Source organism: Larus michahellis, chromosome 2, assembly GCF_964199755.1.
Source record: "Larus michahellis chromosome 2, bLarMic1.1, whole genome shotgun sequence".
NCBI lineage: Eukaryota > Metazoa > Chordata > Aves > Charadriiformes > Laridae > Larus > Larus michahellis.
In genome coordinates, this window is record NC_133897.1 from 132,115,050 (window position 1) to 132,130,651 (window position 15,602).

The 15,602-nt window shown below is 41.8% G+C and overlaps 1 protein-coding gene across 1 annotated transcript in view; it reads right to left on the minus strand.

Moving 5' to 3' along the window:
- The window catches only part of ARFGEF1 (ARF guanine nucleotide exchange factor 1), a 95,174-nt gene extending 82,590 nt beyond the window's left edge, over positions 1-12,584 (minus strand). The window contains exon 1 of the mRNA XM_074577219.1: positions 11,786-12,584. Within this exon, the coding sequence (XP_074433320.1) occupies positions 11,786-11,909 (124 nt within the window). The 5' untranslated portion in view covers positions 11,910-12,584. The remainder of the gene's footprint in view (positions 1-11,785) is intronic.
- Positions 12,585-15,602: the final 3,018 nt, after the last annotated feature.

Consider the following 15,602-nt stretch of genomic DNA (forward strand, 5'->3'; position numbering starts at 1 on the left):
ACTACTTTAAAAGGTCACCACTACACAATATCGTTAACTCTACCCATGTTGCGCACTGTTACAAGGAAGTGCTTCTTTTACCATTGCTTACCAAAGCTATGAAGAACAAGATAATGAAGGTATTCGGTTCAGTATTTACTGGATCCATGAGTTCATAATAAACTATTATGCAAAAGTGGACTTGCATTGACTATACAAATGAGTTTTTTATATGTGTACAATTTTTATTTAACAGTAATACTTTCTACTGCACTGAGATCGTGCCCCTCCTACTTCTTCCTTAAGAGCAGTTTAGGACATGTGATTAAATAAATGCCCTTATGAACTGCAACAGTTAGTCAAAGAACTTTCAAAATCACTTTCTCTGTTATAAAAGGATACTTGGTCTTTCTAACTATTTGGTCTTATCAAAATAATGGAAGTTTCTTCATATTTCAGAAGCCAGCACATAACTCTGTGGCCATTTCTAGGCAATCTATTTGTGATCAACTGCGAACATCTTCCACCACCAGCTAGTACTCATAAGGCATCTAATTAGACTACATCTAATCTGTACTATTCAAGGCTTTTTTATTTACTATTATTAACTTTAAGTCATTGGTATATAAAAGTATCTTGGCCATTTCTACCTCTGCAGAAGTAGAAGTCTTTTACATAAGTTAGTGTTATGAATTATTAGTGCATGTACTGCCAACACGTGCAAGCTGTATACAAAAATAAACCTTGAAAGTTACATGTATCCTTTAAGTTTTATAGATATTCGCAATAAATAGTAGAAGAATCTCTAACTTAGTTTTAAAAGGTCCTCAAAACTACACTTTATTGTTCTTTAAAAAGGAAATTTAAAATGCTTCCCTTCCTCGTGAGAGTATTTCATCCTGACCCAGCCCTCCCTCTCGTCCAGTTTTAGAGAGCAGCTTTGGGCCAAGGGGAAGGGGGGATTTTTGGTTTGGTAGGGGAGGTGGAGGGTGTTATTAAAGTCAAATCCTACAAAGAACCATAAAAGAAACTATTACCCAAAGGGTAGAGGTCAGAAACATCGTAGTGACATCCCACCTGCCTCAAGCTCATCACTGAAAGGCCTGGAGAGCAACCAAGCAGAGACAGAGCAGCTTCTGCTTTCACATGAAAAGGACACGATCAAGGAAAGAACGGCCCAAGCACTGCTTTTCCTTCAACATAAAAGACAGTGTTAATAAAACACAGAATTTTGTTTCTAGCTTTACAATACAACATGAGGGACGGAGCTCAAGCTTAGCTCCCTTCTATTTCTTTCCTTCTCTCCCCCTCAAACATCGCTAATCGTCACATTCTTTTTTCCCCATGGTGTTAGAGACAATTTTAAAGAAGAAAACTTATTTCTTTTTACAGGAAAATTTCTAAGCATTCAATTTATATGCATATTTATGCACACATAATCACACAAAATAAGGTGTCATGTCTTAAATCACAAGTGGAAAACATCCAAGTCTCTCATTTCACTGCAGGTGAAGAAAATTTTAATTGTACTTCTCAGGCGCTTACACAGTCTTTATCCAGCTTTCAAACTTTCATGCAAATGCAACTGTCCTATTCTAGCAATTTTAGTTACAGCAGTTATAAAGGTCTGTTTCCATTTCAGGATAATGAAAACAGAGGTTAATTTATTCCTATCCACTTTCCCATACCCTGCACAAGATCCAGTATGGCATTCTTGCAGAAATCACAGTCCATTAGCCAAATGAAGGCAGACGAGTTAAGACTCCACATTTTCCAGGTTTCTGAGTTGCAGAAAAACACTGATTTTATGCCAGCTGCTGCACTCTTGGTCCGTGCAAAAGAACCACTCAGACCTTTACGCACGCTGTTATAACCTGCAAGGTTGCTTGCCAGGCATGCACAGGTTTGTTTAAGTTTTACACACATCTTTGCAAAAACCACCTTTATTTGAAGAGGCATTCCCATTAGTTTATGCTTAATACCTGCATTAGAAGCACACTGTTTTGTGCCAGTACACCTGCGTTGATTTGTAGCACAGCTTTAAAATCTAAAACATCATGGGAAGCTAACAAAGAAATCAAACCAGTGCCACGCTACTTATATTTAATTTACAGATTTGAAACTTTAGGAATAGCGTGTCTCGTACTATTCAGCTGGACAACTGAGCTCTGCAGTATAAAATGCTATTTAACATCTTCAGTAAAACCCAACATTTCTATCTGAATTTAAGATTCTAAAAATACCTTCTCCCCAAGTTTCTCTCAAACTGCAAAGCTGCACATTGCAATGTTGAAGTACAGTGGTCATTCAGACATTCCTGACAACTAACTGCAGTGCGAACTGACACTCAGGAGTCCCACATTTATGTCAAGTAAACACGCAAAGCAGCAATAACACCCCTGCATCCAGCACTGACTAAAATCTCTTGACATGAAATATTTACAAACCTAACTATACTTTTATTTCTAAATGAAGGAATAACATTACAAAACCTGTTAACATTATTAGAACAGCAAGTGCTAAAGAGAGTGAGTGCAGAATTTGTATTATTAATGGATCATCTTTTTTAAACCTATCTCCGTCTGTGTTTAAGAGCCGACAAAAGAGGGCTTGAATAAACCCATTTATCTCAAGAGTGGGTATTTTCAATTGTCTTAAAAATATCTTAATATTTTTCTGACACAAGAAATACATTAAATGAAAAAAGATTAAAGAGCACTGGACAGCAGATATTACCCATTTGAACAAAACGAGTATTAAATAGCATAACATCAATAACCATGTAATCTCGTACTACATTAGCATACATGATATGAGTACCAGAAACGCTGGTGGGGGAAAAAAAACAGAAGTAAAACATTCTGAACTGAAATCAACAATTAAAAAAAAAAAAGCCCACAGCAATCATCATGCCCTAGATGTCTTAATAAATACTCCCTTGGTTTTGGTAAAATTTACTTAAGAATGTGTAAACGATTCTAAAATAAAAAGCTGGGATAAAAGACAAAAAAAAACCTACCCAAGCATGACAAAACAGCTAGTTAGATAATACAATCAGAATGAAACCTGTTTAGCAGAAAAATTTAATAATACTAGAACAGAAGAAGAGCACACCTACAAAAAGCAGAATTTGAGCCAGTGAAACAGGCAGCCATGTCAGCTTATCAAATTAGACAGGGGCTGGTGTCCACTACTTAGGTCAAGTGTAAGTCTGCTTTTCAGGGTTGGGTTTGTCTTTTTATTTTTAAATCTACCAGAAATGCTACTGAAAAACCGTTCTTCGTTCAAGCTCAAAAAAAAAAAGTCAGAGGAGGAAACAAAAGATTAAAACAACAGAGCAGAAAGAATCTAATCAAATGTTGCAACCAAATACATTACTGCTTTGGGATCCTTCACTAGCACGAGTACATTCGATCACAGCTTAGAGAAAAGCTACAAGTAGCCCCTTCAGAGAATAAACACCATCAGAATGCAGCAATGATCGCTCAGTTCAGGAAGTTTTGGCAATTTATCATTCTTGAAAAGGGGAAAAAAAAAAATAAAAAAAGTCAGTGGGCAGGTGATGAAGGTGGAAGAAGTGAAATCCCTTCTCGAAATGAAAGCTCTATTTGTCATTTTTGGCTTTCACACAAACAGCACCTCCACAACACACCAAGTACACAATCTTCTTGGTATAATGTTTAAAAGCACAAACATAGTTTCGCTTAAACTCCCATAAAATCAAGTATGACTTTTTTTTTTTAATTCAAGAGACAGGAACTTCCAAAACAGAATCATCCTTTTTGCAGTTTAAGAGGAAGCATCCGGTGTGACTGCCTGTTACAGACTCCTGGAAAGCACAGCCTGATGTAAGGCATCTCTGAAACAATTTTTGCTTGAATTAAAACACATTTTTGGAAAAGAATACGTCATACTAAGATTTGCAACATCAGAGAATAAAACCAGCCCAGTGTTGTCCTACCTGTTTCTGAACAGAAGCAACAGACTTGCTCTATTTTTTTCACTTCCTAATTCATATGGCTTTTCAAGTGTATCTCACTGATAATGAAACCCACACACTGCTGAAACCACAAGTAACATTACTCTAAAAGTTTTAAGGTGCAGAGTCAGTATAATCTCCACATTCCCTACCCAAGCTTCGAAGCTGCTCTTGACTACAGCATCATACTAAGAGCTCAGATTCCTTAAAACTTCCAGTTCTTTAAGAGCTCCTGCTTCCCAACCAAAACCCCACCTTCTACTAATACGTCCATGCTGAAAACTAAAATGAAAAACAACCAAGAAAACGAAACCCAGAAACCCCCAAACGAAACCCAAGCAAAATCCCCAACACCAGAATAATACCTAAAAGCTAAAACCATGTACACAATGGAAAGAAGCAATGTGAAAAATGAGGAAAAAGGCTAACAAAATTTGTCAATATTTATCCATTCAAATTAAATTTTATCAAGTCTTTTCCTACCAGTTTGGCAGTTTTGAATTCTAATCATGTAAAAGAACTGAAGAACACAGGAGTTACAGAAGCCTAAAATATGGGGGAAATGCCTTATAATCTATCCCAAAAACAAACTGGTAGAGGGCTTGTTTATTTTAAAGTAAATAAATCTTTCTCAAATCCTTGCTGACTGGCATTTTTGTTCTCACTCACATCAGCTACTCCACTACCTTGCCTGGGATCAACATTAGGCCAATACAGTAGTAATTACTTAGGTCATCCTATTCATCCTTGTAACAACATTGGCACAGTAGTAGATGTCTTCCAGCCCTTTGGAATTTTCTCAGTGTCCTAAGATTAATTAGAAATCAATCAGGGAGTTCTGCCAGGTATTTCAAACTCTTGGGATTTGACAGGCCTATTTTTAGCAGCTCTTATACATTTATACTCAAAATGAGAAGTATCATATAACAAGTATCATCTATCCCATCCCTCAAACCAGGTATTTTTAACGCTGCCCCGCAATCCATTAAGGTATCTATAAAATATATATGCTGGGGTTTTTTTTTGGGGGGGTGGGATGGTTTTGTTTCAACTTTAAATTGTGACACTAGCTGTTTTTCACAGAAACAAAACACACCGGTTACAATTTGTTCAATTGTCCTTGCACAATATTCTCTTTCTATAAAATCCCACAGAAGTATTTTATATCTTCCCTGGTTTTTTGGAGACTTTTTGTATGTATGTGCTTTTTCTTAAATGTTTGATTTGCCTAACAGTAACCTGTAGTTTCTTCTACTATTTACTCATGGGAAGGACATGGTAATAATCTGGCAGCTACGCACAGAATAGTTCTTGGTCTGTATTTGACTAGCACAGCTAGGTCACATATTTTTGGCTTTCAGACACACACTATAGAGTTCTGCCTCCTCTGACAATAAAAACTATCACGCTTTGTACTCAGTTCTGTCTATTTCCTTCATACTTCCCTCTTTCCTCCAGATCTGCAAAGCTGTGTTTCCCAGGTCACTTCAGCCTCTGATGCTCCACTGACAGTAGCTGTCCTTCCCAGACAAAACTGTTTCCTTCCCAGCAAACCACCAATTTACACATCACACAGGAAAACTCTCCGGCTTGAGGCAGAATACACGAAACTCCCTTCCCCCTGCCTATTCAAGTCAGAGTCGCCTATCTACCGCTGGCTGTTGCAGAATTGAATGAGAGTCACACACAAGTTTGCTGGTCTTGCTCCCCAGGCTCCTGGCAGCATTTGTTTACTTTAAAGTACTAACTAATCAGCAACTTGATAAAAATATCAACCCCGGTGAAAAACACAAAACTGACAGGCAAGTGCCCCAAAAGAAGACAAGGCTTCACCATTTAGCTTTGTCCCTGATTTCAGCCAGTGATTTCACCAAAAACAAGTAAGAGAAACCAATTAGAACACCACTGGCTGATGCTTCCCTCCCTATAAACACTATGACAATCCTCCCTGACAACTAAATAAGTTAGCATGTTTAACAACATATTATTAAAATACTAGCTCAACACCAATTATTCCCTGAAAGACTCCAGAAAAGGTCTGGAATCTGACTTCAATGGCCAAGATAATATTTTTTTAATTGTATATGAAGAAGATGCACAAGAATGGATACTGTTGTCATCCTTAGAAAAATGCAGCAGTGGTTAATTGGAGAAAAGAACCAAGACAGAAGAGAGAAAAAGATGACAATTAAAAGATTAACATACTGGAAGAGGGTACAGAAAAAGATCAACTAGAACAAAACCCCACAAACCAGTAAAGATAGTTCATTATAAGAAACAGATGCACTCTGGTCATAAGGCAGCAACTTTCCATTTTAAGCTTCAACATTCCAATTAGTGCTCTAAATACACAGCGGAACAGAGATATTTAAAAGCTGCCCTGTGTCACAAACATGTGTTGAAGTCTTTCAAGCTTAAGTATTAAAAGATACTGAAAATTGTTAAAACTTTCAAAACATCAAAGGCTTTAACTGAGGACATATTTCAGGATGGAGTCAAAGTTCCACCTAAAAAAAAAAAATACCAGTTTTTTCCTTCCAAGGCAAAAGGCAAATATTTGATACTCATTCTCCATTAACATTTTCCCAACCCAAATACATTCTACCTAGTTTTCTACAAAAATGTTTCTTATGTGCCCCCTGCCAACCATCCCCTTTCTCAAGGGAGATTAAAGTTCCTCGGTGTTGCCATTCTACACAGACAAGAACTGATTACATTTAAGACAATAAATCATCCCACTATACACAACTTCTCTTAAATTAGCCCCATAAATTCAACATAAACAGCAATTTACACCTCAAATGCAGAAGGCAACCTGGAAAGCAGTTTATGGGGCCAACCAAACCTTACTGCTACCAAGCCAGGCTCTAAATCTTTGCAAAACTAGATGAGATCTTAACCACATTGAAACCCTGCTAATTAAAGACCAAGCTTAGCAAAGCAAGCAAGAGGAGGGAAGGAGAGCTGCAACTTTTAGGGATTTTATTTTTTTTTTCCTTTCTAAACATACAACTTGGTTTGTACTAGCAAAAAAATCTCTATTTATCCTGCTTGCTTACTTTGAAGTGTTTCAGAAGAACAATTACAACCAGAAAATAAATTCTGTATGGACAATGGTGACTTCTATGTTGTAAAAATAAATGCCTATAGCACATGCAGACAACAGACAATGGTACAATACCGATCTCTTTGTATTCAGCATAGAAAAGACTAAAAAAAACCTTGGGCTTTGGCTTCTAAAACAGGACAACCAATTTTGATGAAAGATTGATGGTAGTCTACCGAGAACAGCATTATCCAAAATACAAACAGAAATTTAGCTTGTCCAACAATCCCCCAGTAAAAGTAATACCAATGGAGTAACATGATAATGGTCTTCAAAATGTTCGTGCTAGTTTAGGAAGGTTTTTTTTTTTTCAATGCACCCAGCACTCACAACACGTACTTGCATTTCTGTATTGACTGTTAACCTAGCTTACTCTGATAATATAACACAATTATCTATATATGCAAAGGACATCAGAACATGGAACCAGGAAGAGTAAGAGAGAAAATATTATGTAGGTGAGACTTTCCCAGGCCATTTTCAGATCTGCACAGGTAAAGATACAGATGAATCTTGCCACCTCTGCGTTCCGTTCTACTCCAAACGTTACCTGTTTTCAGAAAAACTAAGATTCAGTGCTTAATTATATCCTGCTGCTTCATCATCCTACGCCTGCATGTAATGGCAGCACAAACTGAATTGAGCTGTTACTTTCACATTGCACGAGACCTACATCATCAGCAGGATTTTTGCAGGACAGACTCAACAACACAAGGAGCACTGAAGAACCTTTTAAAACTAAGCTTCAGCCCTCTTCAGTTGGTACTTCCAGAATTCCAAGCAGCACATGCATGTTTTTGTTTAAAGTACATACCAGGTACACATCTGTATCATTTTACATTATTGCAGTTTGGACCCTTACAGAACAGTTGCTTGACTCCCGATTTGCAGTTGAACTAGCAACCTTTATACAAGCAGGGAATTCTGGTTTGCTCAGCTTGCTCACCTTTCCACAGGTGAGCTCACCTCCACAGGCAGACAAATCCACACTCTGGATTCTGACACAAAGCACTAACAGTTTTTATTCAGTCTATTAAAAACTTTAAATTCAGCTGAGAATTTATTTTTTTACCCAAGAGCCTTTATGGACTATGCATAATGCAGTATGTTTACTGTAAAGTTTCCTAGACTGTAATATGGATGAAAAACAATACAGAAAAGCAGTGCAAGGAACTGACTGGGAAAAAGAACATCTAAATCTAATCCTGCTGTCAGCTTGCTGCCTGATGTGCTCTACAAGCGGACAATTTTAAAGATAAACTCATTCCTTACATAGGTCAAGAGCAGCTGCTATGCAAGTAAACAACATGGAGTTCTAAATTAGCTGTATTTCATTAGGTGACTAGAGAAAGAAATGTTACGTTCTTTACATACAGAGAACATCTCTCAGAAAGGACAATGTTGCATGAAAAAAAAGGTTAAACTTGGAGTCAACTATTCTGTATTAAACCAGCCACAACCTGGTGAATCATTAGATATAGGAAACAAGTATCAGGCTTAATTTTGTCCCTGTTAAAAACCAAAGGGCATCCATAATTAAAGCTGCAATATTTAATTCATATTTTGCTGTCTTATCTTCTAATATCCCAGAAAAATTGTCATGCTAGAAGGACCTCATCTTAACACCTGTTCAGAGGTCAGACTTCCACAGTAACATGTACCAGGAATGTTGTGGGGTTTTTCTCCCTCAGAATTCACAAATCAAAAATAGCTGAAGTATAATCTTAATGGAATGTAATTTCATAGGTTTATAAGAAAATATATAGAGATTAAAAATGACAAAGGGATATTCTTAAAGATTCTTAAAATACTGATTGTCAACCTCGATCTAAAAAGCAGAGTTTTTATTTATTTGTGGTACAGGAATACCATTATTTCTGGCACTGCTTGCTTGTTGCTGAAATACTTCAACAGCAGCTCATCCTATACAATGCAAAACAATGTAAACACTGGATTTAGACAAAAAAAGAAGAAAACACCTCAAAAAATGAAACAAAAAAAGAGTCTGGATTAGCAACAACTACTAGTTAGAATATCCGATATACTAATAGTAAGCAACACTTTACTACAGTCATGCAGTTGGCAAAAATGATCTCAATGGCAGAGTTTTGTATCACATCAGATAATTTCAGTGAAGACTAATCAATTAAATATTCAGACTGAAAAAACATGATGCTGATTTGAGGATGTGTAATTACTGCCCTGATTTTTAAAAGCTACCTTTTATTTGACAACCATTTTTAAAAATCCAATGAAGCTTCAAAGTTAGACTTTGCCAGAGTTAACTCCAAACTGAACTTAACCCTAAATTACTATTTTTCTAAAGTTTTACCATCAATGTTGTTGCTCTCTAAAACAAAACAATTTCTTTATTGCCACTCCTTGCTTAAGGTGGCAAAGGAACAGCCAGTTGGAGTATTCTCTCAACAGATGAAGAGCTAGATGGAGAGAGCATAACATGCGCATCCTATTTCCAATCCTGCTACAAAAATCTCAGCTCAGCTTTAACACCCAGTTGCCCCACATGTGAAACAAGGATTGTATTTAACTATAAGAAAACCTTTCAAAGAAAAGCAGACATGAGCACTACTCTACACAAGAGTTATATATTGCCGCTTTTGAATTTTGAATTTAATTTTGTCTATCACACACAAAACCAGACAATGGACCATACTGCATTTACAGTCACCAACTATATTTCATGGAGCCATGATCTAAAAAAGATTCATTTCAGTAAGACTCTATGGTAATTAACATCACGTCTGATATTTTTCAACTTCACGAAGCCCTTCTATACACACTAGCTAATACACACAATCTTGTATTTCTTTTTTCCTGCTTCCTGGCTTTTATACCCACGCTGTATTGTTTTCCTATTTAAGCCCTAATCACGCAATCAGATCCACAGGAGAAGGTTTCAATGAAGCTGTAGCTAGCGCAGAAATCACTGGGATGTGTGCTTGGGGGTCTCCTTGCACAAATGAGTTTACAAGATAAAAGATGCAGACTGTACAGTCTAGACAGCTTGCTTTACAATCTGTGTAACACAGTGGAGCCGTGCTTGGAGAGATTTGGATGATACTTAAGACACATCAAGCTACTGAAATACAGTACGGCAGAAACACAAGATTAATACCAGTGTCTAATTCTATGGATGACATACAGGCTGGATACAAATTCAGTTTAATAATAAGAAAACATTTCTCTGTTTTATTTCTAACTTGGATACACAGTCCAAATTCAATGGAAAAGCCAAAGGGATACCAGTTTAATCACATTTGCCTAAATCTTATTATTAAAATTCTAGTGATAAATGAGAAATGTAAGAAAACACTCTTTCCAATCTATTTGAATTATTAAGAAATAGTTGAACTATGGACATTTCTCCCCCTCCAATTTTTTGTCAGGGTCTTTCACAGATAAAGAAAACAAGAAAAGGATTGTCTTTTTTTTTTTTTTTTTTTTTCAAAAAAAAGGATTTTAAAAGAAGAATAGAATGACGAAAAAACAAAGAGCTTGAAATTACTTATATTCATTTTTAAAACAAGCAAGTTTCAGTTTAATATTATCTCTTCAAACAAATCCATTTAAACAGACATTATTACTGCACAAAATCAAGATAATTATCTCCAAAACCAGAAACAATTACACAAGAATGGGAGGGACATAATGCGTTTATGTATTATTTAAATATAGCAGGCCTTTCTCCAGAAGTCTTTCAGTAAATAACGTCAATATTTTGCCACATAGGTTCAAGCCCTGCCTGGACCCATCACGCCACAATTTTAAAGCCCAAGTTCTCCTTTTACGCTGCCTGTTATTGAAGGTGTATGTATGCTTTGTACTATCCGGTTACTTCTGTCACGCTTCTAGAAGAGGTGGTGTTGACACAGCTGCACCACAAACTCAACACCCTGTTCAGCCCGGAGCAGGCAAACATTCCCCCATCTTCCGTGGCCGCACCAGCTCTGCCATGCAGGAAGGAAGGTCCCTTCCTCATCAGCTGTCTCTCCCTCAGCAACGGCACGGCTAAGGTTCTGCCCTCGCACATCTCCCGGACCATCCTCTCCCTTTCTAGAGGACAGCGTCCCGACTCCGAAGGGTCCCTGAACTCCAGACGTGGCCTGGTGTCATTGTCTCTCGCTTTCCACCACCCCCGCTTCCTCCCCCGTCCCTCCTCCCTTACCGCTGCCTGTCACCTGCTCCCCTCCCCGCCGGCCGTCTGCTTCCAGGTCAGCTCAGCTCGGCGCCTCCGTCTCTCTGCCTATTCATCCTGCGAGCGGGGAGGAGGAGGAGGAGGAGGGAGAGCCCGCCGGGCGCCGCAGCGCCCTCACTGCCGCTGCCAGCGAGGGGCAGCGCGCGGCGGGGCTGCTTTCGCCGAGGGGCGAAGCTCTCTCCCCTCGGCCCGGGGGGCACGCAGGCTGCCGCCGGGCTTCGCAGTGGGACAACGGACGGGCCTCGGCCTCTCTCTGCGCGCCCGCCCCGAGTCTCACACAGATCCTCCTCCACACGATGCCAAAACCTGTGCCGCGGCTCAGCCCGCAGCCCCACCTCCCCCAGCCCTTCCAGGCTCGCTTCCCCAGAGAGGCCCCAAAGCTCCTCTTCTCCCTCCCCACAACACAAACGCGCAATGTGGCGAAGGGGGGGCCCCGCAGCACACCCCCGGCCGCCCCGGTGCAGTCCCCGCCGGCCGCCCCTTCCCGCCCCGGGCTGCGCCTCACCTAGGGCCACCTCACAGGCTTTGCGCAGCTGGGAGTGATGCGCCTTCTTCACCTCCTTGTCGGCCAGGATCTTCTCCAGGGCCCGGGTCAGGAACATGTTTTTCGTCTTCTTCCCTTCATACATGGGCGCGATCGAGCCGGGAGAGGAGGAGGAAGAGGGGTGGGGTGGAGAGGGGAGAGCGGGGCACCGGCCGCTCCCGGCGTGGGAGGGCTGCGAGGGGCCGGGGCAGGCGGCGAGGCCGCGGGACCGGGCCGCGAGAGGCGCGGGGGAAGAGCTCCCTCAGAGGGAGGGCCGCCGCGTCCCAACACCCGCTCGGAGGCTCCCCCCGAGGAGAGGCTGGGGTGGGCCCGGGCGGCGGCGACAGCCAACCCCCGCGGCTGAGGGAGGACGAAGCCTTCTCCTTCCTTCTCCTTCCCCCCCGCCCCTGCTGCGTGTCTGCGCGGACGGCGCCCGCAACGCGCTCAGTCCCTGAGCCGCCCCCGGCCCGCACCCGCCTCCATTAGCAGCAACGGCGGCGGCAGCGGCAGCAGCAGCAGCGGCGGTAGCAGTGGCGGCTGCAGCCACAACCTGCCCTCGCCATGTTGGAAGGAAACGACGTCAGGGCCGCGGCCGCACGGCTGCGGAACGGGAGGAAGCGGCAGCCGTGCCCCGGCCGGGCGGGCGGAGGGAGGGAGGAAGGCGGGAGGAGGGGGCGAACTGCTCGCCTTCTGCCCGCCCCGCCGGCGCGCTACAGGTGGAGCGGGGCCGCGGAGAGGGAGGTACGGAGATGGCTGCTACCACCTGGGAGATGGCTGAGGAGGAGGGGCAGGGCTTCCCTTCCGGGCCACCAGCGCTAGGAGGAGGTGGAGGAGGAGGAGGAGGAAGGCTCCCCCGGCAAGCACCACCTGCCCCTTGTGGGGGGGCTCCGACGGGGGTAGGGCAAGAGGCTCCCTCGGAGGGGACCTGCCTTCCCATCCCCGGTCGCGGCCTCTCCTGAGGAGAACCCGCTGGGGCCCTGCCTCAGCTTTCCGCCGCCCAGGGAGGAGGGAGCGCGGTAGGGTGCAGGGAGGCGACCGGGCTCCCTGCCGCCCTTCCCGGGGAGCGCGGTGCCCGCCGCGGGGTCGCTCCCTCAGGCCCCGCTCCCCCTCACGGGGCCCGGCCTCCGCCGTGCCGGAGCCCCGGTGCCGTTTTTGCGGCCGCGCGCCCTCGGGCTACCTGCCCTCCCTCATCCTGGCCGCTCTCGGGCGTGGGGTGAGCGCTTCTCCGGAGCGCCTTCATGGCGCCCCTTCCCCTGTTGCCTTCATCCCCTGCCTTTAAAATACAGCCACCTGCCCTTCTTCGCCGTTGTACAGGCACTAGGAGTATAAAGCATTAAAAAAAAAAAAAAAAAAAACAAAAAACCACCTTCACTTATAACTAAACAGTGACTTTTGTGTTTTGTTATTTTATTGTTACAAATTTTTGTAAAATTTGGTTTGGGGTTTTTTGGGGCGTTATTTGGTCTTTTCCCCTCCCAGAGCGCGCAGAGGTCATTTTCTCATGCTTGGCTGAGGGCCAAGAAAAGCTCTGGTGGACACTGGCTAACCGGTAAGCAGCAAAAACAATGGGGCAAGTTTTTGCACTTGGAGGTGGTACTCCAGTTTTTAAAAGCAGAACATGGCACTAACTGAAGCCAGGTCTGTTTTAGAAAAATTTTACCTGATATAAAAATATTAATTAAAAATTAGTCTGGAAATGAAAGGACTGGATTTCTCGATGTGCCTTTCAGGCAGGATGGGACAAGGCTATAGATCAGCGTGCAGAAAGCAGAGATCGTTGTGGAAACCAGGCGCCATCTCTGACCTCGGAGGACGGGGAGCCAGTACATGGGAGGGGGCTTATCCCCTGCTAACTTTTCCTGTCTGTTCCTCTGGTCCTGCTGCATCAGTCAGGACAACAGCCTTCCAAGGAAGTTAATCCTGATCCTTTCCTCATGGAGAATTTGAGAGAGCTTGGCCAGGCTATCGTGCCACTGTGCTAAGGCCTTGCAAGCAGCCTTGCATTCTTTACTGGACAGTTTATTTGAGCACCGATGTTTCTTTGTGTACAACAGAGCGGTTGTAACTGCATTGTTAAAGCTACAGATCCCAGTCCCCCTAATGCAGAGGCAGCTAATGCTGACCAGTATTGCTTTAACCAGCTTCCCATATGAAAAATGATTTGTGCCAAAATGACTTGATGCCTTACAGATATCTGTATTTGGGCTTTTAAAGGAATACCCTGGCATGGGGAATTCCGCTAAAGCTATAGGTGAATACCAGGCCTGGTTGTTAGAGCAAAACACATATTTTGCTGAAATGACTTGGTCTGTGCCAGGGACTTTTTCTAGTCACTGTCAGAACTTGCAGGCTATTTTCTTACCCAACTGATAAACAATACTGAAAATATTAAGAGGATAGACTTGATTTTAGCTTTATAACAGCTTTGTGAGAGTTAGAAGTCACATCACCTTGATTCAAGCACATTGATTCTTGAAAAAAATACACAAGGCTTTTTTAATGACCATATTCAGGTTGGTTTATTGAAAAGACTACATCTTCAGCAGCACAATTACTAAGCATAATTTAATTATTTCTAGTAATTTATTTAGGGAAAATCCTTTTGCCTTTTGGTTTAATCTCAGGGTTTTTTTCTACACAGGTGCAAGTTCAGAAATTCTGATGTCGAAATGACTTCGGTCTTTCAAAGCTGCCTGCTAGTGACCACATGGCAGGAGTAAGAATTTCCACTGAGGTCTTACTGGTAGTTTTGCACAAACCACCTGAGTCCGAATTTCCTTAGCCAAGTCAGAGCTTGCAAGTGTTATTTAGCAAATGGAGTTTGCTATTGATTTTCACAGTCCTTTTGGCAGAAATAGACTTGCAATTACAATATCATGAAGACAATGCATATCTGTATGGAAAGAGTGCTGAGGACTGCAGTTACCTGTTTTGTTCTTATTAATGTGTATTTTCATGTGCTGTATACAAGGTGATTTTACATGTAAAATAGGAAAGGTCCTGTCAAAGAGACACTCAGTTCCATGTCTTTCATTCCTGCTCTAATACGAATAGATTAAACTTTTTGGTTTTTCTTGTTTTGGTTGTTGTTTTTTTTTTCTACATGGTTTGAATTTTCAATTTCTGTTCTCAGGTTCAAACAACTGCTGCTCAGTTCATCAAATTTATAGCTTGGTCCAGCTGGTACTCTACATCTACGTGCTAGTCACAAGGCAACCCCTGCCTAAACCCCGCAGCAGTGTAGAGCCTGTATGTTATCAAAGGACTACTGCTGAAATTGCACAGGAAGATCTTATTGTAAATCATCTGTCCAGCAGGTTGACATCCAGTTTCTTTCCAAGAGCTGAGCCAATAAGGATAGAAATCACAGGGGAACTATGATATAAGCATTGGAGATAAAAAGACAGTCCAGTGCCCTCATTTAGGGCCAAGATATGAATTGTTGTCATCTTGTGTGCTGGGTCTCAGTGCTTTGAATAGAGTCAGTTGTTATGACAGCTTTATTTACTAGGGAAGCCATGTATTAAAATAATGTTTGGTCCATTATGAAGAATTTTATGGACTTAAAGGAAGGTTTTTGAAGGCAGATTTTGTTACAGAAACTAAAGACCATAAGGAATATATTTAACTTTTTGCTGATTACTTTAAAAGCTAGGGTTTTATCTCTATTGAAAGGTGAATGAGAAAACTCACAAGAAAGAAAAGGTAAAGATTTAGATTATTTCTGTCTTAGATGGGTTCCTAACTAAAGATAGAGTCATAGAATCATTTAGGTTGGGAAAGACCCTTAACATTGAGT